This window comes from Papilio polytes, unplaced genomic scaffold, assembly GCF_000836215.1.
Source record: "Papilio polytes unplaced genomic scaffold, Ppol_1.0 DF821400.1, whole genome shotgun sequence".
NCBI lineage: Eukaryota > Metazoa > Arthropoda > Insecta > Lepidoptera > Papilionidae > Papilio > Papilio polytes.
In genome coordinates this window covers 1971983-1999715 of record NW_013527804.1, presented here as the reverse complement: position 1 = coordinate 1999715, position 27733 = coordinate 1971983, and the positions used below count along the sequence as shown (strand labels likewise).

Here is a 27733-nt window from a genome sequence, read left to right as displayed (position 1 = left end):
AACGGTAACCGGCGATATGGTGCAACTCACCCTTAACCGAGATTAAATGAGAAAATTAACAACACAGTAAGTTAATAAGTCATAAAAAGGTAAGATAAGTCACTAAATGAAGATTTCTCACATTATTTATATATGAAGGACTCCGTAAGTAATTATTAAATGGCTCTGAATAAAGAAACAAACATAATGAAAAATGTAACTAACAAACACATATTTTCTACTACCAATAAAAAAATTATTGTTTAAAAAATGTATAAAATCAGTAACTTCTCGATAGTTTAAAAACTAACGTAGGTCTCATTATCCGTAACATAATAGAAGACATAGTTACCGGTGGTAATGGAGCCACTCCAGTCAGTTTGGTGTACTGCCGGAACACGTCTGCTGGCTTGCTGCCCAGCATCACAAACACGTCCACTATACCAGACTCACTGATGAACCTAATAATGATATATTAAACATTAATAGAATAATTCGGCACACGGGCTAATAGCGAAGAGCTACGACCAAACCTCAAGAAGCTCTCGCTAGACAGTTGGATAAAGGACGCTATACAAAAGGCGGTTATTTCAGAAACCGCACGCATAGTGAGGAGGTTCCTGTCTCTGCCCTGACCACTGGTTGCTTGAGTCATCGGATTCCGCAGCCGGTGGTGCTCTATTTTTTATATAATATATTTTATTTTATTTTTATATCAAATCTTGTAAAATGTATTATATAGAGAATAATAAATAAAGATATATGAAATATAATAAATCTTAATATATATTATATTCAGAGAAGAAAACTTTGATTGTAATAAATAGGCTCAAAAACTACTGGGCCGTTATTGAAAATTCTTACACCACTTACACATTTCTTTGACTGTAGATAAACGAATATGTTTATTCTAATCTGAACACTGTACACAGTTAAATCTTATGGATAGATAGATATTTGTTAGAGTTTGTAGCCTAAACGGTTGAACGGATTTAGATGAAATTTGGCATAGATGTAGAGGATAGTCTGGATGAGCACGAAGGCTACTTCCACGCGAACGGAGTGGCGGGCGAAAGCTAGTTATAAACATATTTAAAAACGTGTCTTTCACATTCTTGAGTCACTAACAAATTGGTTTTTACTACTAGATAAAAAATATAATATTTATTGATTTCAGAAGTTTGTCGCCTTAATATTGCAAGAGTAAATACTTAAAGAAACAATCACTCTCATAATTCAACATAAGGGTGCATTAATTTAGCCTTAGTGTCCATACATGACGGCTACAGAGTTCCGCCATGGTCTACTGTAAGGCAATACTTTTACAACTTCGATTTAAAAAATAGAATATTCTAGAATTAATCTCTGGTATAATATTGTACAATTATGTTTTATTTTAATCCTTCCAATAAATGTTTAATTTCAAGTGAAGTAGCGTTAAGTAGAGGAAAGTGTAATTTCCATACAACTCGGTCATTGTGCTGTTTTATCATTCAGTTATGTTATGAAAATAAGGGCCTAGCCCACTACAGACCTTAAAAATTACGTTGCTGTCAGATAAGGTAATAAAATCCGATCTTTCCATCACAGACACATATTTTACACGTTCGATTGTTATCAGACAATTTACAATTTGGTGGAAATGCCCTTAACATAATAAATGTACTAATAATCTTTGGTGAGAATACTTTAGTTCATAAACATGAAGCACATAGGAGAGTAACAAACTTACCTCGCGTCGACACGTCGTTTATGACCTCCTGTGACCAGATTGACGAGAGATGACACGACGGTGCCATCCGCGTAATTGACTACATCCACCCAAGTCTCAGCTGAGTTGTGCCAAAACACTCCTACTGTACGTTTAGACCTGTCAAAAAAGTACAATACTGATACAAGGAATATTTTTCTTATATAACTAATGTACAGTGGCGGAAATCCGCGGTGTCCCACTTTAGGAAAATACCTTGCGTTGTTTATTACAATGAGTCTTCGCCTCTTACAAATAACTAACTAGATAGCAGTTATTGCAAACGGAGGAATAATAATTAAAACAAACTAGCCGTGTCATTAACCGACATTCTTATAGACACACGAGCTGTCGCCCGCAAACTTCGTTAGCGCTTTGGACCAACCAATACGCGATTATGGTAGCGCAGAATTAAAAAAAAGAAGTAATTTATAATATGCCTATCCATGTCAACTACCCTCCAGTGAAAGTCTGGTCGAAATCGGCCCAGTCGTTTCGGAGATTACCCGGAACAAAATGCGGTTTGCAGACAGACAGACAGGCAATCGTTTTTTAAATGCGATTTTAGTTATCAGCAAAGCAAATACATCACGTTCCCGACATCAGGAATTTTTCTTTTGATATTACAGAAACTCCAATTTTATTATATGTATAGATTTATAAGCCGCGTTGTATTGATTTTTGTTCCGCGACTATTTTATAAATTGTTCAAACGATTGTAGGGTCTAAGGTGTAACACCGCCACTATTCCCGAATGTACAATCTTGGAATCAGGCAGTGTTCAATAAGTTAGTAGTTATTTGCAGGTTTTTACGCATTAAAATAAAGAACAATATCATAAAGGTGGTAATTAATAAGTATTTACAGAAAATCATCTGCTATTGCTTTTTATTATCTATATGTTTGCTCTAACTACTACATACTTAATACTGTAGTTGTAAGGAGTTTACATCTTGTAAGGAAAAAGCAAACTTTCCCAAAGTGGACCACCGCAAAGGGCTCTAACTGTACATATGTGTTATTGGTATTTTAATAAACAAATAGTGTTATTAATATAGCCGATTAGTGTAAAATTAACGTTATATTTTAATTCTTCATACCCATGTGCATATAAAACAGGCACAGCGCCGTATATTGCCATCCTGCTGTCCAGCTCGTATTCAAACACGTCCAAGTTGTAGAGCCGGTATGGTTCTCCAGACGTCGTCGTGCGGAGAGCGAACTTGTCCGTGTGCTCCGGTATACCTGATAGAATACATATAACACATTATATGCTACTTGTATTTAACAGAAACGTGTCTCAAAATTTTCAAATTCTATGAAAGAAAGTATCAAAACATCAATAGCGCGTTCTAAAACAACTTTACCGCCATCTAGTATAGCTTTTACATATTATATTTGTTGTCTATATCTATCATACTAATATTATAAATGCGAAAGTTAAGAAGGATGGATGTTTGTTAGAGTGTAGCCTAAGCTGCTGAACGGATCTGGATGAAATTTAGCATAGATGTAGAGGATAGTCCGGAAAAAGACGTAGGCTACCTTGTTTTTTTTTTTAATTTCACGTGGTCAGAACGTATATAAAAGAACTACAATATATCTCAATCACCAAATACGATTATATATAATGACAAAGGAAATAGAAAAACTAGCAGCTGACAAAGGAAATAGCGTGTTCTAAAACAACTCTAGCGCCATCTAGTATATCTTTTACATATTAAATTCATTTAATCTCATACAAGAGAGATACATCTAAATTTAAAATATAAAATTTAATATTGTAACTAAATACAAATAACATTGCATAAACAATAACTGAAGAATGTTGTTAGTTGGTTAATAAATTCTCTAATGTTAAAATACTACTTACCGTAGATTTGATCGGCGTCAGGGAAGGAGACATCGAGTGACACAGCCTCATTGCCTCGTGGTTTGCTGTCGTGATGGGATTTGAAATTCTCTCCCCATGTACCTTCCTCCTCCTGAAAAAAACATAGAGGAACATATCAATATTAATATTATAACGTGTAAAAATTTGTATTTTTGGATTTTAGTATCTGCTGCAATTAATTTGTGACATAGGCTATATTTTATTATTTCCACGCAGACGAAATCGCTAGCAACAGCTAGTATGTAATAAAACAAAGACACAAGTTCAATGTAATCAAATAAAAACACGTGCGATTAAAGTACATTGCAAAACAAAGAAGTATCAATGAATTGTGACTCGTGTATTATGACGTCACTTATTGACAGCACATTCATCTCCATAATGCATTATCTCTCGACCAAATGATCGGATATATGTCTTAGGAATGTCTTTTAAAAAAATTAACGAAACAATCATTTATGTAAGACATTAAATTATATATTAACTAGCTTTCGCCCGCGAATCCGTGTGGAATTAAAAAATAAACATAAGTGAGTATGTGTTTTTTCAAACTATCCCTATGTCTATGTCAAATTACATCAAGGTCCATTCAAATGATAAGGCTACAAACTCTAACATCCATACAGCATTAGTAAGAAAGTAAAATTGACATATTTTACATAAATAATCTCCCAAACTTTTTTTTTTATAACATAAGGTGGCAAACGAGCAAAAGGTCACCTGAATCCATCGAAATGGAAAGCGACCGCTGCCAATAAACATCCGCAATTGCAGATGCGTTGCCTATCCTTAACTGACAGAGAAGACGCACATAAAGAGGTTATTTCCCCTTCCTATACGTCTCCTCTACCATCTAATCCACTTTTCCTTCCCATCTTTTCCTTTTAAGAAAAGGGTGTAAAAGGAAAGGGACTAAAATTAGGCCTATAATCGTTGATTGGTTATTAAGTCTCTGTGTAAATCTAGTAAGAAAAAATTACTCTCAAAACAAAAACTTCCTCTTGATAATTATTTGTAACTTTCACTTTTGATGTGAAATTTTCACAAAGGAATCTTTTTTTTAAACAGAAGATTCCTTATATAAGACAAGTAAATAAATTATTGTTTATTATTAATAACATAATAGACATTATGATCGCATAACCTCACATAGATGCTTAATTAATAAGTAATTAGATAAAAGGGTCACGTAACATCTGTTGGTAAACCGTTTTCTTTGTGCGTTATCTTAATTGTATTCTGTTTTTGTGTTCTATTACAATCATTTACTGTCGAAAAACGTCTACATAAACATGTTTTAAGAATTTTATATTAAAACTAGCTGTCGCCCGCGGCTCCGTCTGCATGGAATTAAAATATAAACGAAAGTAGACTATGTGTTCTTCCAGACTATTCTCTACATATATGAAGTTTCATAGAGATCCGTTTAGCAGTTTAGGCTACAAATTCACAACAAACATCCATCCATCTAAACTTTCGCATTTACAATATTAGTAAGATAATATTAATTAAATACTAAAGGTTAATTTTTAATCATCATCTATGTGCCTGATCCTACTTATGTGTGGTTGGTGCACTAGGTTCAACAGTTAGATAAACCAAACTAAATGTTTTAGGGCCTGTCCCACCATTAGCTGATAAAGGCTCAGATAGTTTAAAATGACGTCACTGTCACATTTTAACACATAGGATTGTTATCAGACAATATACAATTTGATGGGACAGGCCCTTAAACTTTTAGCTTAACGCCTAGCCTGCCAGTGACAAACTAGTGTATGCCTGCATATTTGTCCGCGAGGAAAGAAAAACTTGATAAACACCCTATAGGTTTAGGGCAATTATTTTCTACATATGTTCCAAAATTCATTGGGATTAATTTCGCTGTCATAGTCAAAAAATAAATCCAAGCATTCACACTTATAATAAGTACGAGCTTTTACTTGCGACTTCGTCCATGTGTAATTAAAAAATATAGCTTAGATAAGTCAGCAATAACATAGCTTTTTATTCAAAGAATTTCTGAAACCTGCCGAGTAGTTTTTGATTTAATTCAACACACGAAAATCCAAAAATGAAAATATTTTCTCTTTATAATATTAGTACAGAAAGTATAATACAATTATACATGAAAACATCATGACATTTAACAACACATTGTCAATCATACTCTTGACAATTCAATTTCCGCTATCAAATAGTGTTTGAAAACACAAAGCGTGTAAACATTATCAGTCACGTAGTAAGATAAATAGATCATTGACATAGAGATCTTAAGGAAATGTGTAACACGGTCAAAGATATTGATATCGGATAGATTGAAGGTTGCATTTGATTGCAATTTAAAATACTAGCGATCCGGTCTGTCTTCGCCTGGGTGATGACTCTTATCTTTTCAGTCAAATCTGTTCCCTTCCCGTTGATATCTTATTTATTATATAGCCTTCAATGCTAAGTAATAATGTTGTCTTGTACATAGAATGATACATTAAACAATAATTTAAAAAAATACTGTTGAGTAAAGAATTGTTTACTCTTACGAAAAGTTACAAGAATAGGTTTTTACCTTTCCTTAATATGAGGCATTTAAGGCTTTTCCCCACTGGAAACTTTACATGCATACTGAATGACGGCACTAACATCTTATTAATATTATAAGCGAAAATTTGTATGGATAAATAGATGTTTGTTGGAATTTGTAGCCTAAATGGACAGATCTTAATCATAAGAATTGAAGATATAGAAGGAGTCACAGTCAAACGCTAGTTATAATTTAAAATATTAAATTTCAACTTACAACTTCAATAGCATTCTCATTGCCTTCTTCTTCATCATTTTTCTCCCGCTTCAGTCTCAATGGTTCGATAAGCAGCTGCGAGTTCTCATTGATCACCACGGCTACATCACCATTCTGATCGAGGAACTCAAACTTGAGTGGCTCCGCGGTTATCAAGACTTTGTGACCTTGTGTGTTAGTCAAGGTCAGCTTACCGCCTTCCTTGGACACTAATTGAAGTCTGCAAGAATTAAACAGTTAGGTTTTATTAAGAAAACATATGTTTACATTGTTGGTATATGATATGGGTATGAAACATTACATTTATTATGTACATCATCTTCCTCCTTATGCTACTCCCGTAGGGTGTGACAGGATTTGTCCGCAACATAACTCTTTTATCCGTCATCTCAGTCATCACCCCCTTCTTTATCATTTCATCTTTCATGTAATCCATCCATCCCTTTCAAGGTGTGCCTCTACCAGTATACAAAATATAAGGGGCATAGAAATTTGCCAAAGGTGAAGTTAACAGCTACCAAATCTTACTAATATTATAAATGCAAAAGCTCAAATGGATAGATGGATGTTTGTTAGTTTGTAGCCTAAACTGATTTGGCATATGTGTAGAGAATAGTCAGGAAGAATACATAAGCATGCTTTAGTTTTTTTTTTAATTCAATTTGGACAAAAGCTAATATAATAGAGTCTTGTCAAAAGAGAAATAACTATGTTTTGGTGTATAAAGGAAATTTCACAGAATTAGTAAAATAAAAACATGATACTAACACAAAAATGTTTGCTATAAAACAAAGGAGATTTTTTTAATTTTTGAGTATATACCATAAAAGTAACTCACCCATCAGCCTTGGGTTCTCCGTCAAGTGCCAGCTGTGTCCTGTATCGAGGATAGATGGGGTCTGCCTCATCAATCTGAATCCTGAATGTGCCATCTACTAATGCCGAGAATGTTAAGGCATACTTCCACTGAAATAAAACATAACTACAATAGAAAACATTTATAGCTATAACATATAACTTGCAGCAACCAAATTCATAGACACTAGTTAAATGCCCACTTCATCATAAACAATAGCATGGTTTTAATATATTTTCCTCATTCCTTTTTATGAAAATTCCATTTATAGGATATGTATTTACAACTTTATGTCATTTGCTACTTTAGTGTAGTAAATAGTGAAATTTTGTAATAGAAAGTATTGTTAAACCTTGGTTATGCAAATTGTATACTGAAGGTCGTCAGAGGACTGTATATTATTCTAAAAATAAAATATGGCTATAAATAGAATAAATAATTGAATTGCCTAGTTATAGTATACCAATAGTTAAATAGAAATTATTACCAATGGGATTTTATTTTCAGTTTCGGTATTAACAGTGGACACCTCTGCGGATAAAATATTGCCATGGACTATAACGGTATCCAAATTAAGTGTGTACTGAGATTTCTCTGGTTTGAATGATCGCAGCCGTTTACAGAAACCGGACTGATCGCATGTTTTAAAATTATTCCTATCTACACCATACACGGTAACTGCGAATAGAAATATTAATGGAAGACCCAGCGGCTTCATTCTGAAAAAAAAAATATTCAGGTATCAGTGACATACACAAAGACCGGGTTGACAATGACACTAGAAATACTAGTTTTTGTGAAAATACCTGGCCGTAGGGTCGTGTAGGCGCTTGATATCAATATACTTTGAATTAGGTTTAAATTTTACAAAATCATCTCAAAGAATATGACTTGAATATACTTTTTCCACACAGTAATCGAGATAAAACACACGCTTCCGTTACGTGGAGAAATCTCGTTTGTTCCGTTTTGACGTTTGGTTTGACAAGTGTTTATTGTGTGTGTTGCTAGTTAATCTGCGTTAAAATTATAATTTACATTAAATTGTTGTTGAAATAAATTAAAAATATAATTTTAATTCACTTTTTAAGTTTTTCGAAGCCTTATAGATTACGGAAAATATTTATGTAAAAATGCATGTGAACCCGGATTCGTTATCCAATCAATTTAGTATATCAAATTAAATTTTAAACGTCAAATAAAATTCTTTCCAAGGAAATGTTATCGCCGGCTTTTCAATGCGCACAATTTTGTAAAAACATCATTCAAGTCAACTCGTCAATATTCAATTATAAAATACAACGTACGTGTTTTTTAACAAAAATGACTACTCAAGCAAAGTGGAAGATTGAGAAGAACCGTGTTCTAAATTTACCATTACAAGAAAAAAGAAAACTTTACAGAACTTGTGAATATATTACGTTGGACAACATTTACACTTGGTCTAAATACGCTAAAGAAAATGAGCATATAAAGACGAAACTGCATACAGAAGATGATCATAATGAAATGAAAAAAATTAATATCAATCATGATAAGAATGCCTACCTTGCTGAGAAGGTATCAATTTTTAAGGGAGATATTACAAAATTAGAGGTAGGTATACATCTTTGCAGTATGAAAAGATTTTTCTTTGTACCAAATTCATTTGACTATTAATTGTTTATAATATTTGTCTAGATTGATGCTATTGTAAATGCAGCCAATTCACGTTTGAAAGCTGGTGGTGGTGTTGATGGTGCTATCCACCGTGCAGCAGGACCATTACTACAGGTAATATTCCCCTTTTTAATTACTTTTTTTCCATTCTAATTCAATATTTATCAAGGGATCTTAAATCCAACAATCAAAATTATTAACATTAAGGTTATTATTTTTTATCATAATTTCAAAACAATAAAGCAATGTTATATCTCTTATCTTGTTATTCTTTGGTACAGTGTTTTTTTACTTGTAACCTATAAATGTTATTAACAATTTCTGTTATATTGTAGGATGAATGTAATTCTCTTGGAGGTTGTCCCACAGGTCAAGCAAAAGCTACAAGTGGATATGATTTGCCAGCTAAGTGTAAGTAGAAATTATTATACAACAGATAAAGTATGAAATTGCATTTTTAATTTGTTTACTTTTTTCAGATGTGATTCACACAGTTGGGCCACAAGATGGCTCTGCACCAAAACTTCAATCATGCTACGAACATTGCCTTGCACTTAAAAGTGAATGTCATTTCAGTTCTATAGCATTCCCATGTATTTCGACTGGAATTTATGGTTTTCCGAATCGTCTAGCGGCACATATTGCTCTAAGGACTGTACGGAAATATCTGGAATCAGATGACAATATGCAAAGGGTTATTTTCTGCACTTTTATGCCAATAGATGTGGACATCTATGAGACATTATTGCAATTATACTTCCCAGTTGATTAATAAATATTATAACTACCTACAAGTTAAAAAGCATGAAATGCTTCCTTAATTATGAAATGGTATTGATATTGCATGGGTTTGTGTATATTTAGAAGCAATAAAGAATGATTTTTTTATCAGCATTTTATTTACATGTGTGAAATCAAGAATAAAATAAATAGTACAGACTTATCGTTGTTTTCTTGGACATCTGTACATTTTATGTATTATCCTTTGCAAATATTCTTTATTAGAGCTGATACTCCCATAATTAATACGCAAATTGATTGTTCGATAGGTTGCTCAATTAATTGGCCTGGAAATCCTAGTAATAATGTTTTCAAGTCGTTGTATGACTTACAAAATATATATTTTTTTCTCAGATTTTACATAAAATTACTTGGTTCGATTGGCTTTATGAATAGAAGGTCTTTGTTTTTGTTGAACACAAACTGACAAAAAGCCCCAACCGAAAGAAATGTCACTGTCATTTTAAAATCAATAAATAATAATCTATGTTTTTGAAATGGAATCGAAAATTATTAACAATGATGAGAGAAATCTAATTCAGTTCTAAAAATCTATGAGAAAATGGTTCACTGTTGTGTTTTGGGCTGTGTAAATCGAAGTGAACGGAAATGTGAAAATATAACCTTTCACACGTAATCACTTTGTTATTATATTTCTCTATGAGCGTAGCTTGTGATTATAAAATATAAGCACAAAATATATTGGATTTAAAAATAGTTTCATCTATTATAAATAAGGAAGTTACAATTCATAAATTACAGATTTCCTAAAGCCGACGATACGAGAAATAAATGGATAGCATTTACTGGAAGAAAACAATGGAAACCAAGTAAATACGACCGCATGTGTAGTAAGCATTTTGAAAGCTATTGCTTTTATAAAACTAAATTCAAGGTTTACTTAAGAAACTATGCTGTACCAACACTATCTAAACACGTAAGTTTGTTTATTAATTAATTCCATAAGTTATAAAAATTAAAATTTCTAATATAGAAAACGTTTAAAAACACTGTACTGATGTTAATGACATTTAATAATAATATTTTCATAATATATTATTACTATATTTCTTACTTTTTCAGCGTGTGGCTAATTCTGTTCAATGTAGATATTCCAGGTATAAAAATAATGAACCAACATTAGAACAGACAAATACAATTACATTACAAGTGCCTGGTTATGTAAGTTTAATTAAATATAGTAAACCGCTAACATTTCCTAACAATTTTCCTTTTCATATACCACTGATGTATTTTCTTTCAGAATACGAAACCTTCTAATGACAAGGAGGTCATAAGGAAAGTTTACCAATCACCAAGATCAAAAAAATCTGCAGCTGTAAGTGACACTTGATATCTACTCTGCTTTAATTGTGATGTCAAAAAATCTTCATATGCTAGTTTTGTCATCACCAGCTCATTATTCACCCCCACTGAGAGACTTTATGCCTACCTAAAGTTAAGGGTGACTAGCTCATATGCTACTATACTTGTTGACTTAACATATCTTTGAATTTCTTGACAGATATATGCAGGTATTACAAAGTTTTCCTTTTCAGTAAAAATGTACATATAAAAAAAAATATACATCAGTACAAGGTGGACTCCTAAGTTAAATGGGATGAAAATGTGCCTAGTGTGAATTAGGTGAAAAGCTTCTTATTAAAAAATATGCTGTGATTGCTAAGAGCCTATGTAACAAAGTACTATGCTTTATTATGTTAATCTACTAGCTTTCGCCCATGATTCCATCCTCATGGAATTAAAGAAAAAATACCAAAAGTGACCTATGTGTCCAGACTATCCTCTGGTTCTATTCTACACTTTCGCATTTATTATTTTAGTAAGATATAAAATATCTCTTGATTATAGGATTTCATAAGTAATAATCGGGATGATGGTGATGAAGAGACGGATGATGCGATAACTGATGGGAGTGACAAGGATGACGATATAGAAATCACTTTCGATCCAACGGTAAGATAGAAATTAGATATTTAAAGGTAAGGGATACAGCTTGATATTCCAAAATTTAATACATCAATTTAAAATATACATGGATAAAAATCTCATTATAAATGTTATTGTTATTGTTACACTTATGGTTTTGCAGCAAAATGGAACTATTCATGTTTTTTTTTTACTTTTGACAATTACTTATGTTTCCGAGTATGATTTGCAATAATATTGATAGTTATTCTTATGGAATATTTAACACATTTTAAACTATAGCTGACTATTCAACTGCTCCACAATATTAAAAGGTTTTGTTTACAGTCATTCCCTGTACAAACACCACTCTCAGTAAAGGATGAAGTAATTGAACCTGAGGAAGAATTATCACATTCTATTGAGTGAGTTATCAATTTTATTTTCTTAACAAATTTTTTTCAAAGACAATATTTCTATGATAAGATGAAATTTAAATTTTTTAACATGGCAATATTGATGTGACAATTTAAAAAGGGATACCAGTCTTTTAGGGTTCCTATTTTATAAATTACCAGTTGTTGCTTGCAATTTCTATTCGCGAATTTTTAATATTGGTTCAGCAGTTTTTGTGTTATTTCAATACATACAAAAATACAAGAATACATCTATTCTAATATTATAAACAGGTGATATATGCCAATATAGGTGATAAATTTAGTAAAAAACTTTATGTTATATGTTTTTATGTAATTAAATTATAAAAAAATGAAATCGATTTTTCTGTAATTTGTAGGGTCACTGTAGAATGTGATGTTGAAGATAGTGATCAAAATAATACTAAGGATGACGATTCAATAAATAATATAACAAATACACCGTAAGTATTGCTTAGTTTGCATTATCTAAACTATTTCTATGGTTCTCACTATTTCTATGAAGACAAACAATATTTTTCGTCAATTTGTCTACTATGTAAACTTGCATTAAATATTTTTAATTTTTATAGACCAGCAACAAAGGAACCTAAAGGTCCATACTCATGGGGAGGCAACTATAAAGGCCGTCCCTCAAACATACCTATTGTAAAAGAAATAAAACCGTTAATTGAAAAATACACCTCAGATGAAGAACTCGACTCACAAGAAAAAAATCTAAATTCAAATGTTCTTGAAAAGGAAAACAATGATATCGATAAAGTTAAAGATCAAATACAAGAGGAAGATTTTGAATATTTTCAATGGAAACCATTAAAAGGTTGGCAGGGTACTAAAAAGTCGTTTCTAAATAAAAGTATGGGACCTACTTCAGTGTTTACCAGCCCTTATGCAAGTTTTCGAGCATTCTGGGATAATGGTATTCTTTTATATATTGCTACAGAGACAAATAAATATGCTGATATTCAAAATATGACAGATAGTGATAATTGGATGGAGACTAATGTTGATGAAATCCTAATTTTATTTGCCTTCTGGATTATGTTAGGTATAATCAAAATGCCAACTATTAAGGCCTGCTACGCCCATAATGTTTCAATTCTAAGGACAGATGTCTTTAGGCGACTTCTCTCTGAAAATAGATATATGAAGCTTATAAGATCTTTCTATATAGTCGATCGTTCTAAAGATCCGAATGACCCTGATGACCTTCTCTACCACTTTCGAACTCTCATCGACCATTTAAATAGTAAATTTAAAGATTTTTACAATTTAGAGCAAGATATTTGTATTGATGAATCAACTAATTTGTGGAAAACGAATTGTCCGTTGGGTATTAAAATACGCCATTTATGTGAGTCGAAAACCGGTTACATTTGGTCCTTTCTTGTTGATTCGAATCGTAAAAATAATTCTGGTTTGCCAGATGTCGTGTATATAATGAAATTATTACAGCCTTTGCTGCATTTAGGACATACTTTGTACACCGATAGTTGGTTTAGTACCCCGATATTAGCAAGGTATCTTAAACAGAAATTTGTTAATTTTGTCGGAACATTGCGTAACTTTAAAGATATACCACCAATAATTAAAAACGCTTCACTAGATGATGGCGAATATGTCGCACGTCAATGCGGCGATTTAATGGCGATAGCTTTTAATGGCGGGAAACGTCAATGCTACTTGTCAAACTATCATGACATCTGTCAAATAAACGATCCCGATGCGGAAGGACCCCGGAAACAGAAATTGAAAGTAATCGATGATTACGAACGTGGATTGAGAAAAATTCATCGCATGGATTTCTGTACCGAACCATACCTGGAGCAAACGAACAAATGGCAGTTTAAATTATTCAAAATTCTATTGAACATGACGATTCATAACGCACGTATACTTCTAGAAAAGTCGACTAACATCAAAATAGATTCTTTAGGTTTTCGATTATCACTAGTTCAAACGATTATCGAACGCCATCTTAAAAGCTTAATTCAAAAAGAAATAACGGCAAATTTTCCTGCAGAACGGTTAACCGCGCGACATTTTATAAGACAAATATCTATACCGGGTGAGGAATTTGGTACAAAAATAAACAATATGTGTTCTATACGTAAGGCATGTGTTTGGTGTAAACAAAATGGCCGCGATAGCAAAACTACCTTCGAATGTCCAGATTGTAATGTTGCCCTTTGTCTTGATATATGCTTTGAAGAATTTCACACCATTTCTGGTTGACATAAGACAGTTCTGAGTGTCAAATTTAGTACAGGTTTCCACTTTTTATCGATTTGTATGAAACCATATTTTCGTCCCTCTTCTCTCTAGAATAGAAGAGATGAGACGTATTGTTTTGACATTAAAATCTCATGTTAGGAATCTCTTACTTTTTTCGATTCTCTGCGACCCCCGTGCATGCATACTTATTACTGTGAATCATAAATTCTGTTGCCTCAAAAATATAGTTTGCCAACAAGTTGCTAAGTTGTAAATATCTTATTAACATATAATTTATGATCTCTGAGTATCATTTTAAATGTTCATATTTATGTATTTTTGTGTATCGACGTAATCATTTTGAACATCTAAGTATAAGTAGTGTATCTTCGAAACGTAAGAAATATTTTATAAATTATCGAAATAAGAAATCTTAATCCATTTAATAGTTTCCCTATTGTCTGTTTTATTTTTGTGACAATGTGACTATTTATTTTATAGCTTTAAGGAATCAAAGACTTAAGTTTACTATTTTCCGCCTATTTGTTAATAAATATTTTTAAATAACAGTGTTGTTTTTCTTATTTTTTTTATAATAAATAGGGGCAAACGAGTGGCGAGATATTTGAAAAATCTCCGTAATAATTTTCTATGAGATATTTCTAATGAAAACTAGCTATCTACCCCAGCTTCACCTAAGTGACAAAGATATTTTCAATCATATCGATGCCCTTCCCGTTGTTGCAAATTATACTCAGTGATAATTCTATGATGATGATGATGATGAAACTTGGAGCGAGGATATAATAGATAAACAATGGACAAATAAACACTTTGATATTGAATAAAATAACAATTTTATAGGCTTAGACGCAAAAACCTTTTATTTGCAGATCGCGGATAAAGTTGGCAACACAAATTGTCTGTTTATGTGTCACTGTCATTCAGATGTCAAAATGTCATTAATTTCGGGAAAGTTTTCGTATGTTTGTTTATCATAATATAATTGCATTTTATCTTATAAGAGATATTAATCGTAAATATACCTTTTTTAAGTTATATTTGAATGTCCAACAACAATATCAGTTCAACTAATGTCTTGAATTTGTGATTGTGATAAATGTAAATATGTCAGCGACGAATTCATTGGAGAATGGTGAGGACTTAGAGAATGTGGCATTGGTGCGAATGGAAGATGTACAGCCAGATAGGAGTATTGAAGTGACGGTAACGCGTACAGAAGCCGACGAAAGTAATGATAGTTGTAGTTCGAACGACGATGAGGAATCGGACACCAGTAGTATAGTGTCAGTGAAATGTGAGGAAATGGTCGATTGCCCGGAAAATAGCAATCCTTCTGAAGAGGTCGAATCTAGTACAGACCCTCTTAAATTGGTAAGAACTTCAATATTTTGTATTGTTGTAATACTTTAGAAAACACCACTTACTTTAAAAAATAATAACTACAATTATCAGACAGTTTAAATTTATATATAATGGATTACAGACGGTTTCGTGTGTAATTTGTCTTAAAAACTTTAAATTTCTGATAGGTTAGAAGTGTGATCACTTTAAAAATCGCAGAATTATTATGTTGAAGAGATGTGGCATTGAGGGGTGCATGGGAAGGGGAAATATCCTTCTGTTCCCTCTTTCGATTCAAGAATCTGAATCTACCACTTTAAAAAGTCAACATCTATTTGTAGTGGTTACCATATCAAATTGAATTTTTTTTTAATATCATAAGGTTGCAAAAATGCAAGCGGTCACCTAAATTCAACGAAATATTGAAACTACCACTACCCATAGACATACAGCATTGCAGGTGTTGCATTTTTTTTTGTGTCTGAATGGCCACTGTTTGCCTTGAAGAGGCATTTACAGATTCATCGGGCTTGAGGTGGCCGAGCGCAGATGACGCTTAGCCTAAACCTTGTTTATAACTAACTAACTTCTAGGGATCCCACAGTTGCCTCGGCACAAGCCGTTACTCCGTTATTACCGGAATGGAGATGTTGCCTTACAAATTATTTTGATATTAATAATTATAAATTTTCAGGATGATGAACCAAAAACCAAAGAATCAGATCAATGGCCAACATTAGAAATATTACCAGGTGGTGTTATAAAGAATGCCGATAGATATGAAGATGATTTATTTAAATGTCAAATGGAAGATGATAATAAAAATGATGTTGCGATGTACGCATGCGCGATATGTTCGGAAAGTTTTGTTGAACTAATGACACTTAGCCTTCATGTAAGAGACCATGAGCAAGAAAAGAAAAGAGAACGAAACAAACTTCGGTGTAAGTACCCTATTTACATTTTTTTATTAGTTCCTAAACATTAATAATATTCAACACTAGCTATTCCCATGCGACTTCATCCGCATAAAATTATAAAAAAAAAATCATTTTATTAGTCACATTTGTTAAATTATCAATTGCAAATGTCCACATGACATGATGTCAAACCAGGCAACCTTGCTCCCTTGATGTTGGCAACAACTTCTGGTCTCTTTCCCACATTAGGGTTTACATCCAAAATATTTACCCCCTAAGTTTAACGCTTAAGCATGTCATAAGTGTAGGGAAAATATGCTGTGATTGCTGACATCTTAGGCAACAAAGTGTGTGTTTACGCTTTATTATAATAGTATAGACAATAAAGTCAAAAAATAGTTAATGCTGAATCTTAGATATATTAAAGTAATATGTTGAATATACAAATGTAAATTATTGAAAATAATCTCTTTTTTACAGATATAGAAAGCAAAAAGAACGCTAGCAAAAGGAAGATAGTAGATATTACTCCCGATAGTAAGGTGCCAAAGAATGCCTAGCTTAAAATATTGTGCACTTTATTTAGAAAAAAAATATGGAAAATGTGTCCGAGACTGGCTATTATATAAAATTCTGTATAAACAAACATATTTATATGTTGCAGGTATAGTCCCACAAACTTATCAAGAGTGTAGAATTGTTATTGGTATTATTTCTGCCAGTTAATAATATAAAAGGCGAAACTTCAATTTTAGGAATTTATTTTCTTAAAATAAGTTTGTGGTACTTTAACTCATTTGCTAGTATATTTTGTCTAAATATCAATTAATAAAATACATAAACATGGAAATAGAGATGTATGGAATAGCAGCACATACTGTGCCAACCCTCCATAAGGGATAAGGGCAAGTTGATGACATAAATATGAAAATACTAACTCTTGAAATGCTGCATATTTTTTTTACGTGCAATTTGTAACAATTTGACATATCAAGGCATGGTTTTTAAAAAAGAACTTTTAGGAAATTCCAGTCCAAACACTTTTATATAAGTTGATTTTGTTAAATTAATCAATAAAAAAGTTACTTTTTCGAGAGAAATATATCATCTTTACTATTTAAATTAATATTTTCTTTAATAAAGTATTTATTTAAACAAAGATGTAGATTATATTAGTTTTAAGAGTAATTATAATTTCAATTTTGAGATGCAACAAAAATTAAGGTAATTACAGTTAGCTTAATAAATAGTTAACATTTTTGTATGGGAAATATTCATAATTTCATCATTCCAAATAAACTTTTCTATTATTTTCTGCTTTGAGTAAATGTTAATAATTACACGATACCATAAATGTTGTTTTTACACTGGAATTGAATTGATAAAAAAAAAAACACTTTTTATCTTACTACTTCTATGGATGGATGTTTGTTTGTATCTACAGAACAGTATCGGATCTCATAAAAATTTGTCACAGATATAAAACATAATCTGGAAGAAAACAGACTACTAATACTTTATTATTTTTGTTTTTAATTTTCTTCGGATTAAGATGCTGGCGACAGCTATTAAAAAAAATATCATATTTTTTATAATGTTTATTTTTTTTAAATACATTTTGTCGCTCACGTTATAGTTTTTAAGTTGTTTAAGTGTTTGTTTTGAGATATGTAATTTAATAAGAGTTAATTCTATTAGTATAAACGGTTTGGTTTTTTTTATTTTTTTCTAATGTTACATAAACTATAAATTGTACTTATAAAATTCAATGTTTCTACTATTTCGCAGTGGAACTGTACCTTAACTTCAAAGAAATTGATGTCAGTTTAATATATAAAAGACTTAGTAGTAAGTTATATGTAATTAATATTGGTAGAATAAATATTTTACCAAAATATCAGGGTTTTATATTTTTTAAATGTAATCCTATTAAACCTAATTATTATAATTATTAATAATTCATACCATTTTGGGATATATGCCAAATTTCCTATGCAATGCTAAGTTCATGTCATTTAGGCACACTTTATACTTATAAATATAATGTTTTTGTATAAATTTCTTAATTTTATATCAAAAATATTTTTACACGCAAAATTCCGTTCATCAAATCATCATTCGTTATTTGATGCCCATAAAAGTTTGAAATTTTGAAAAAAGAATTACTGATTTCTTTTAGGACACAAAAAAATTTAATATTTTTTATGAATATATTTATTGATCTATTTTATAAATAACTTTGTATGCTTATACTAAAATAATGGTAATCATTAAATCAATTTTATATACTAAAGTGTACTTGCCTTGCAAGTTCGTAGCTTTGAAGTAGCGTATATCCGTAGCGTTTAAATCAATCTTTGTAGTTGCTTTATTTCTTCCTTTTTTACAAGTAATTTCTCTTTATCTAAAGCTTTTGTAACTTCAGGCACTGATGTTATGTAATGTTTAGTTGAAAATTTAGCTTCCAATTTATTTAAATTATCTTCAAGTTTTTTAATTTTATTTCTTAGTTTTTCTTTAGCTGCTTCTATAATATTAAATGCGTTTTCGTCATCTATAGCTAATTTAATTTCAGTATCTTTATCAAGTAAGGTAGAAACAGAATATTTACAATCATCTACATTTATTTTCAAATACCCACATTTTGTTAGATGCAGTACTATGTTTTCATTATTATCAAGATCTAACATTAATACATCGTCGTTAGTTTTAACATATATCGATGTTTTTATTTTATTTGAAATGTTATACATTCCTTTCAATTCTCTAACAAGACTTGTAACATTCAATAATCTTGTAACTTGATTTTCTAAATCTTTATTCTTCCATATTTCAAAATCTTTTGTCTGTGGGTAGTCGAAATAAAGTTTATTTTTATCGTTGAAGTTGTGAATTATATTATTTTCGAAATCAGGTATTTTTGGTATTAACTCTTCAGTAATATAGATCATTATTGGTGCTAGACATCTCAATGAAGTGTTTAATACAGCGGAGAGTGTGTGTGCATGAGCGTATCCTATTGCTTCATCTTCGTTATCAAATCCCGGTTTAGTTGCTTCAAGGTATACATCGCAAAATTCACTATAAATCAATGTTTTGATAGCTTTAGTTGCTAAATGAAAATCATATTCATCAATAGCTTTATTGACTTTGTCAACCATTTCCGCAAGTCGGCTTAAAATCCATTTATCGAAATATGTTAAATCGTTTCGTGTTATTCCTTCGATCGGTCTAAGTTTATCGAATGATAATTGCATGTATTTGATGCTTTGCCAGATTTTATTGCAGAATAATTTATTTGCATGACATTGATGTACGTCGAAGTTAACGAAATGAGATTTTATATCCTGTGACAATAATGTCAATCTTAAAGCATCAACGCCACATTCTGGTATACCCTTTGTATTAGAATAATTCGTTTTATGATAATTTATTGCTTTATATAATTCTTCTTTATTAAGTACTCCATCTTTATACATCTCTTCTGCTTTGATCTTAAGATTTTCTAAAGAAATACCGTTGATAACATCGATCGGATCTATCACATTGCCTTTGCTTTTTGACATTTTAGCACCTTTATTATCACAAATTACTCCGTGAAGTAAAATATTATTAAACGGTAATTTCCCTGTTAATTCTATACCTAGCATAACCATTCTGTGCACCCAGAAACCTAAGATATCATGACCAGTTACCATTAAATTTAGAGGATAGAAATGTTTATAATCAATACTGTTGTAGGTTTCAGGCCATCCTAATGCAGCGAATGGATAAATTCCAGATGAAAACCAAGTATCAAGAACATCAGTATCTCTTACAATATTTATATCTTCAGGTGCAGTTCTAAGATATTTTGATGCTTGTATTTTCGCTAAAATTTCATCAGTCGCTGCAATCCATATTACATCTTTATCAACGCTACATTTGTAAGCTGGTATTTGATGTCCCCACCAAAGTTGTCTAGATATACACCAATCACGTTCATCTTCTGTCCAGTTTATCCAGTTTTTTATATATTTATCGGGATTTATTTTTAATTGACCATTAATTACAGCGCTTGACGCAGCTTTATTCAATTTCCTACAAGATAAGAACCATTGTTCTTTTGGTAAATGTTCTAATACATCGCCAGTTCGACTGCACATTGGTAATGTCATTTGATGTGGATGTATGGATTTTAAAAGTCCCATTCCATCTAAATGTTCGACCAACTTTTGTCTGCAATCGTAGCGTTTCATTTGATCAAACAATTGGCATGTCTGCATCAAACCATCTTCGTTTATAACTTGTATGGAAGGTAGACGATGTCGTTTGGCGACTTCGTTGTCTATTTTACTATGCGCGGGAGTTATTTTGACAGCTCCTGTACCGAGTTTAGTGTCGACCATCTCATCAAAAATGACAGGAATGGTATCGTTTCTAAACGGATGTACTACTCTTTTTCCTTGTAAGTGTTTATACCTGTTCAATGAAATATGGTTTTACTCCAATTTGATGTTTAAATTTTACGCTAATTTATCGATCATATTTATTATAAATTAGCTGTTGCCAGCGACTTCTTCCACGCAATATTAAAATAAAAAAGTAGTCTATAATATGTCTATGTCAGCTACCCTTCAGTGAATCCGGTCGAAATTGGTCCAGCCGTTTCGGAAATTACCCGGAACACACGCGACTTGAGGACAGACAGACAGACAGACAAAAATTTTTAAATGCGATTTCGTTTCCAAATCTAGAATTTTTCTTTTCATAATACAAACAGGGACACAAATTTTTTTATATGTATAGATTCGAAAGTTTGGATGGATGGACGTTTGCTGTGTAACTCCAAACTATTTAACAGATCTCAATATTTGGCATAGATGTAGATTACGTTCTATGAGGAAGAACACATAGGCTACTTACTATTTTTTTTTTTATTCTTGCGTGGTCGAAATCGTGGGGAAAACAAAAAGTGGAAGTACAAAAAGATTCAACGCCGATACGGTTTTCATATATCACAGTGACTTCAGACACTGAATGTGTTGAGATGTTTAACAGTGGTAGAGCCCGCTTTAACCTTCGCACGAATTGACCAGCTCGCCCCCACCAACACCACGTCCACACAGAAAACAGGCGTGAAGTGGAAGCCATTCCGCGTACAGTCTGATGAGTATGGTGACGGAGGCTTAATTTTAGTCCCTTTTCCTTTCCACCCTTTTCTTAAGAGGAAAGGATGGTGGAGGAGACGCATAGGAAGGGGAAATATCCTCTTTATGTGCGTCTTCTCTGTCAATGAAGGGTAGGGAACGTATCTGCAATTGCGAATGTCTATGGGCAGCGGTTGCTTTCCATCTCGGTAGATTTAGGTATCCGCTTGTTCGTTTGCTACATTATTATAAAAAAAACGATGTTATTAGACAATCAGATATTTAAATGAAACATACCTTGAATCATTAGGATGTACAGCAATCGCTGTATCACCTAACATTGTTTCCGGTGTAGTTGTAGACACAATAACTTCTTCATCACTATCATATATTTTATACGCAAAGTTGTACATTAAACCAAACTTTACCAAGTTTTTGTAACCTGGTAACTTTATATCTGTTGGAGTACTAATAAGTTTGTTTTCTACTTCAATATCAGAAACAGTGGATTTTAAAGCATTACACCAATTAACTAATGCCTTCTTTCGGTAAATAAGGCCTCGTTCAAATAATTGTATAAAGGCAGTGTTTACCGCGTGTGAATGATTTTGATCCATTGTGAAAACTTGTCGAGACCAATCCAAGGAGCAGCCTAAGGTACGTAATTGATTGCATATTGTGTTGCCATGTTTCTCCTTCCATTTCCATACTTCTGTGTTGAATTTTTCCCGGCCAATTTCATGTCTTGTGACATTTTGTTTGCTTTTTAAATAATTCTCAACTACACCCTGAAAAATTTTAAGGAAAACATGAATAGGAAAACTTAAAACTTCTAGACTTACTATTATTAAAAATTAACATTAGCTTTATAGCTAATAAATAACAAAAAATATATAAAACAGTAATATGGCCGCTACAGGATATTTTTTTTTGTATTACAAGGCGATAAATGAGTAAGTGGCCAGTCAGATTTGCCTAAATAGTTAAGCAATGGTTACATCCATAATTATAGATGAGTTACCTATCTCTAATTAATATAATAGAGAATAACCCTTTCTTACAATATAAATGCATTTTAATTTGAAGAATTCTGACTTCAAGATCATACCTGTGTGGCAATCCCTGCATGGTCAGTACCAGGAAGCCATAGTACATTGTGACCTAATGATCTTTTTCGTCTTACAATCACATCTTGTATAGTACAGGATAAGGCATGGCCTGGAATAAAGTTTGTTTTTAAATTTACTTGCAGATTTCAATTGAAAATTTATTTGCAACCAGTACGACCAACTTCAGAAAATTAAAAACGTTAGGTTAGTATGCTTAAGAATTATATTATTCAAATTACTTTACGCAAAATACAATGTAGATTGTTTAAATGCAACTAACCTAAATGAAGTTTTCCTGTAACATTTGGCGGTGGCAGAACAACGCTGAACACCGGTTCTTGGCTTGAATTCTTTGCAGTAAAAAGTCCTCTACTTTCCCATTCATCGTATTTATTTGCTTCCACAACTTCTGGTTTGTAAGCCGGTGCTGCTAAATTTTCTGTAAATATACGAGTTGTGCTCGATTTGAACCTACTGTTTAAAGTTAAATTGTAAACTTTTACATTTCTCCTTATTATCATTTTAAATAATATCAATGTTATTATTTTTATTTTTTGACAGATAAAAATTTGACTTTACACTTTTTCGTTGAATACATTTTGTAGATAAAAGCAATGCAACTTTCGACCAAGCTCTAAACGGATTTTACAATTTTATTTTCTGTTAAGAAATGGATACCTTCTGCTTGTTTATTTCAGAATAGTTTACAACATTTAGAAAATTACTGAATTGATTTTGATTGTCATTACATAAAGTTCAAAATCATTTTAAATGAATTTTAGGAACATGTAGATTTGAATAACATGCGTCCTTGGGAATGTTTACGGTCTCATATAACAACTGTCAGCTGTCAGACTGCCACTCAATGACATTGTTTAATTTGACTTTGTTTTGTTGATAAAATTTGAATAACCTCTTATCATTTTTTATCACCTGAGGTTTATTCAATTAAATGTCTTAATTTTTACTAGTTAAATTTATATATTAGGTGTTATTTAAAATGTAGAAATGGATGACAAAGTATCCAAACAAAATTATCGAACTCAGCCGCAGTAAATTAATATTTTTATCGTTATCTATTGAAAGAATTATCTACCCACCAGTTCTAGGTCCGTTTCCTTGACTGGTAAAGATAAGCTGAGGTCTCAATGTCCATTTGAATGTAGAAGTCATGGCTTTATTACTGTATTTAAATCCATTTAGAGTTTTTAAAGATTTTGTGCGTATACCTATCGAAGCTTTCCTTGGACGCCAATATTTAGATTATAAAAAGAAAACTAACGAAGGAATAAACAGTGTTAAGGAGTTATTATTAAGAGCAGGAATAGTTTTAGTATTTTTGTCGGCAATTTTGTGGATTTCTATATTCATGTATGTTATATTTTATTACATTTATATGCCTAACGTAACGCATATACGGCCGGTTCATTTACAATTCAAGTAAGTACACTTTAATTTTTAATGCTATAATGTTAAAAATAGAAATATTTTAGCATATTTATAGTATAATTTATTAGTAAGTAGAAAACATAAATTTGAGGTACATAATAGATTTTTTTAATGTTTAATAATAATCAGCTTTGAATGACCTAGAAAAACAAGGTCATTATGATCTTTGCAATGTCATAAGAATTTACAGATAACAATTTGAATAAAAAAAGAAACAATTTTAATAAAACATTGTTATATTTGATTATTTCGGAGGATGTGAGTGTAATCAATTACTAGATTTCATCATAAACAAGACAAATTAAATAAAACCGTTTTTGAAATACCACTTTCAGGCCATGTGAGGAACAAATAGGCGTTTGTTCCTTCCCATCGGCGCACGTGCAACTGACCCGACGTACCAGTTTGTTAATGTCTGGACAGCCTTATAAAATAAAATTGGTCCTTGATATGCCGGAAACTCAGATCAACAAAGATTTAGGTATGTGTTAACTATTTATTAGTACCGGTTTAAGCAATACTAGCGCCCAGGGCGCCCTGGGCGTCATTTTATGACGCCCCACTTATTACCATGATTTGGTGGGAGGGATTAGCAGCCTTATGTTATGCTAAGTAATTAATTTGGCGCCCCAGACGTCTTGGGTGGTAGACCAACTGTTGCTTATCCTATCACCGGACCCCTATTTTAATGAATTTTAAGTATATATTACTGTTACAAAGCTAAGCTACTTGGTAATCTAAGTAAAATTGGATATAATTTTTTCCATGCAGACAAAGTCAAGCAAATTAATAAAGATGCATAATTTACCTGAAAGTTTACAAAATTGAGTACAGCGCCATCTAGCTATTTTATTATGTCAATTATTGGATATGAAGTGTGATAAATTCATCTAGCTGTCGCTCGCGACTTCGCCCGCGTGATATAAAAATATAGCCTATGTTACAGATAAATTACCTTTCTAATAGTGAAAGAATTTTTAAAATTGGCCCAGTAATTTTTGAGTTATTTCAATGCATACAAAAATACAAATCTTTCCTCTTTATAACAGTATAGATAAATAAATAGTTATTAGTATTGTATATGTGTGTATATTTCTGTCTTATCACTGTAGTGTTACGGAGCTTGGGTTATCTTATCTACAAGTGGACATGCATTATGTTAAAATACTTGCATATTAAAAATACAAATAAAAAGCTTCAAAAAATATCAAGTTTCAATTAAGGGAATTTATAATATTTATAATATTATCATGCCATAACCCAGAGGGGTGGGCAGAGACCATGTATTTAGCGTGGTCTCACCTCTCTTTTTATTTATATCTACACATGCTAGTCTTAATTACTTTTAATACTGTTTTCTTTTAGTATTGTGTTATTTAATATTTTTGAATGTTTGTGGCTTTAAATAGAGGTTTTCTACCCTCATATAGGCATTTGCTTGACCAAAACTTTTTAATAAAAAAAACAAAACCGACTTCCAAAAAAAAAATACACTACAAAAAAAACAAAATGCACTAAAAACAAAACAATATATTCTCAAAAAAACAGTACACTAAAAAGTAACGAAATAATAACTTGAAAATAGTAAACCTACCTTATTGTAACTGTAATGTCTATATTGTACAATTATTATTACTTTGATGTTTTTTCTTTACTTTTACCGTACTTTGATTATTTCGTAGGCGTTTGTTCTTAGGTATGTTTATGGTGTGCGCGCAGCTGCGGGCTAAGGGCGGAGTGTTCGTGTCGTCATCTTGTCGAGCTACTATGATACGACATAGGTAACTGCCTACCTCATTCTAATTATACGGCATGATAGATATTTATTTACAAGTAATACAATATAATAAGTGTAAACATACTTTGTTGTGTAGGATGTCCGCAATCACAGAATATTTTTAAATATTTTTTTTTAATGAAAAGCTCTACACTTATGATAGTCTATAGGCTTTAGATGTCTCAATCTAGTTTCACGCTATTTAATTTAGAGGGTGAATGAATTAGAAAAAATTATGTGATGTGGGAAAGGAACAAAAACTACAAGCCAATAGCAGCAAAGATTGCTGTGGTATCGGTAATTGTTAGCCAATAGCAAATGCCTTCGTTGTCATTTGAACATTTGAATTTTAACATTTGCGATTGAAAGTTTAACAAATGTAAACAATCAAATAGCTTTGACTAGTTTTCTCCCGCGACTCCGTTCGCGTGGAATTGAAGATATCAAAAGTGAGTAGCCTGTGTAATTCCATACTATCCTCAACATCTATACCAAATTTCATCAAATTCCGTTCAGCCGTTTTGACAAACTCTAACAAACATCCATCTTAACTTTCCCATTTATGTTATTAGTATGGTATCTATTTATTTTTTGAATACAAGAAACACTGAGATAGGTATCCCGTAGGTCGAAGTTACACCACTTGATAAGGACGGCGGTGTTCTCTCCCCTGCTGGTTAGCGGACTGGAGGAAGAGAAACAACAAATACATGTCGATTTGTTCACAGACTTTATTGATGATCCTGTGAGTTATATGATTGTAATTCATTTCACATTTAAAAATATGTTATGGTAGAAATTAATTTGGTTTTTAAAAGGTCTATATCATTTTAGATTTATATCGTCTATTTCAGAATATCAGATATTCAGATAGCAATGAAATATAATATTATTAATTTCATTGCTATTCAGTAATATTAAAAGAAAAGAGGGGGAAAAAAGTAGAAAGGGGGCAAGCGGAATATCAAAGGGAGGGGAATCGATTATAAAAGAGGGGTAGCCAATTAATAGTGGGGGATTAACCAATGCTCAAAGAGGGCAACCGATTATCAGGGGGGCTAGTAGTAAATGCTTTTTATATTAAAAAGACAAGAGAATCCTTATCAGCGACCTTTAGGTAGGGGAAGTTGCCCCCACCCCCTCTGCCTCCCAATTCAGGGTTTGTCCTAGATAAGGGTTATTATGCAATGTACAGGAGTTGTCAGTGACGGACGCGTACGTGGAGGTTCAGTCGCGACACGCGCAGGTGTACTCCTGCGAACTTCACGCGCAGGCGCACTTCTCCGGTCTGAGATACCTCATGTATTATTGGCCGCGGATATCTGCACTTATTGGTGAGAAACAGTATTGTTAGGAATAACATTGAATTACATTCAGAGATTCAATATAGAGAAGGCATAGTTGACTTCACTTGAGACATTTTTCACATTAAAACGCTATCTGTTATCCTCGAAAATATAACAATATAATTATTTGTTAATAGTTACCACTAAATGATTGTATTTTATTTTGTAGCACTGTTTGGTTTATATATTTTGTCAAATGTTAAAAAGGACACGAGATGGCTTAACAGTGGTAGAGCCCGCTTTAACATGTTCGCACTGTAGGGTCGACTCGCCCCCAATAATACCACGACCACACAGAAAACAGGCGTGAAGTGGATGCAATTCCGCGTTTCGTCTGATGAGTGTG

General features: G+C 32.1%; 6 protein-coding genes across 6 annotated transcripts in view; 4 read left to right on the top strand and 2 right to left on the bottom strand.

Annotated features, from left to right (window-relative positions):
* Positions 1–8261, bottom strand: part of LOC106108701 (neutral alpha-glucosidase AB) — a 21783-nt gene extending 13522 nt beyond the window's left edge. Inside the window, exons 1-8 of the mRNA XM_013289961.1 lie at positions 8080–8261; positions 7761–7992; positions 7256–7383; positions 6418–6637; positions 3603–3714; positions 2830–2974; positions 1712–1849; positions 332–440 (exon numbers count right to left, since the gene is read on the bottom strand). Of these exons, the coding sequence (XP_013145415.1) occupies positions 332–440; positions 1712–1849; positions 2830–2974; positions 3603–3714; positions 6418–6637; positions 7256–7383; positions 7761–7991 (1083 nt within the window). The 5' untranslated portion in view covers position 7992; positions 8080–8261. The remainder of the gene's footprint in view (positions 1–331; positions 441–1711; positions 1850–2829; positions 2975–3602; positions 3715–6417; positions 6638–7255; positions 7384–7760; positions 7993–8079) is intronic.
* A 166-nt stretch (positions 8262–8427) lies between these two features.
* On the top strand, positions 8428–9820 carry LOC106108858 (macro domain-containing protein CT2219-like). Its single transcript, XM_013290151.1, has 4 exons — positions 8428–8869; positions 8954–9046; positions 9268–9343; positions 9412–9820. Exons 1-4 carry the CDS (start codon positions 8492–8494, stop codon positions 9702–9704), a joined length of 840 nt encoding a protein of 279 aa, XP_013145605.1. The 5' UTR covers positions 8428–8491; the 3' UTR covers positions 9705–9820.
* A 58-nt stretch (positions 9821–9878) lies between these two features.
* Positions 9879–14861, top strand: LOC106108856 (piggyBac transposable element-derived protein 4-like). Its single transcript, XM_013290150.1, has 8 exons — positions 9879–10345; positions 10475–10649; positions 10796–10894; positions 10977–11051; positions 11585–11689; positions 11990–12066; positions 12438–12521; positions 12651–14861. Exons 1-8 carry the CDS (start codon positions 10275–10277, stop codon positions 14311–14313), a joined length of 2349 nt encoding a protein of 782 aa, XP_013145604.1. The 5' UTR covers positions 9879–10274; the 3' UTR covers positions 14314–14861.
* Positions 14862–15225: 364 nt separating this feature from the next.
* LOC106108859 lies at positions 15226–17469 on the top strand. The gene is made up of 3 exons (XM_013290152.1): positions 15226–15687; positions 16352–16601; positions 17058–17469. Exons 1-3 carry the CDS (start codon positions 15421–15423, stop codon positions 17135–17137), a joined length of 597 nt encoding a protein of 198 aa, XP_013145606.1. The 5' UTR covers positions 15226–15420; the 3' UTR covers positions 17138–17469.
* Positions 17470–18805: 1336 nt separating this feature from the next.
* On the bottom strand, positions 18806–23365 carry LOC106108944 (valine--tRNA ligase-like). Its single transcript, XM_013290308.1, has 4 exons — positions 23096–23365; positions 22815–22924; positions 22004–22494; positions 18806–21038 (listed from the first exon to the last, which is right to left on the bottom strand). Exons 1-4 carry the CDS (start codon positions 23334–23336, stop codon positions 18923–18925), a joined length of 2958 nt encoding a protein of 985 aa, XP_013145762.1. The 5' UTR covers positions 23337–23365; the 3' UTR covers positions 18806–18922.
* Positions 23366–23707: 342 nt separating this feature from the next.
* The window catches only part of LOC106108771 (seipin), a 5817-nt gene continuing 1791 nt past the window's right edge, over positions 23708–27733 (top strand). Inside the window, exons 1-5 of the mRNA XM_013290031.1 lie at positions 23708–24255; positions 24600–24745; positions 25961–26045; positions 26669–26786; positions 27237–27375. Coding sequence (XP_013145485.1) covers positions 23987–24255; positions 24600–24745; positions 25961–26045; positions 26669–26786; positions 27237–27375 — 757 coding nt within the window. The 5' untranslated portion in view covers positions 23708–23986. The remainder of the gene's footprint in view (positions 24256–24599; positions 24746–25960; positions 26046–26668; positions 26787–27236; positions 27376–27733) is intronic.

Bases quoted from the DNA above. Each gene is read 5' to 3' on its own strand.
- LOC106108858 (XM_013290151.1), top strand. From the start codon at position 8,492: ATGTTATCGCCGGCTTTTCAATGCGCACAATTTTGTAAAAACATCATT. The intron at 9,047-9,267 runs GTAATATTCCCC...GTTATATTGTAG, and splicing joins CAGCAGGACCATTACTACAG to GATGAATGTAATTCTCTTGG. The intron at 9,344-9,411 runs GTAAGTAGAAAT...TACTTTTTTCAG, and splicing joins ATATGATTTGCCAGCTAAGT to ATGTGATTCACACAGTTGGG.
- LOC106108856 (XM_013290150.1), top strand. From the start codon at position 10,275: ATGGTTCACTGTTGTGTTTTGGGCTGTGTAAATCGAAGTGAACGGAAA. The intron at 11,052-11,584 runs GTAAGTGACACT...TCTTGATTATAG, and splicing joins GATCAAAAAAATCTGCAGCT to GATTTCATAAGTAATAATCG. The intron at 12,522-12,650 runs GTAAGTATTGCT...TAATTTTTATAG, and splicing joins AATAATATAACAAATACACC to ACCAGCAACAAAGGAACCTA.
- LOC106108944 (XM_013290308.1), bottom strand. From the start codon at position 23,336: ATGATAATAAGGAGAAATGTAAAAGTTTACAATTTAACTTTAAACAGT. The intron at 22,925-23,095 runs GTTAGTTGCATT...ACTTTATTCCAG, and splicing joins TACAGGAAAACTTCATTTAG to GCCATGCCTTATCCTGTACT. The intron at 22,495-22,814 runs GTATGATCTTGA...AAAATTTTTCAG, and splicing joins ATGCAGGGATTGCCACACAG to GGTGTAGTTGAGAATTATTT.
- LOC106108859 (XM_013290152.1), top strand. From the start codon at position 15,421: ATGTCAGCGACGAATTCATTGGAGAATGGTGAGGACTTAGAGAATGTG. The intron at 15,688-16,351 runs GTAAGAACTTCA...ATAAATTTTCAG, and splicing joins GTACAGACCCTCTTAAATTG to GATGATGAACCAAAAACCAA. The intron at 16,602-17,057 runs GTAAGTACCCTA...TCTTTTTTACAG, and splicing joins AGAACGAAACAAACTTCGGT to ATATAGAAAGCAAAAAGAAC.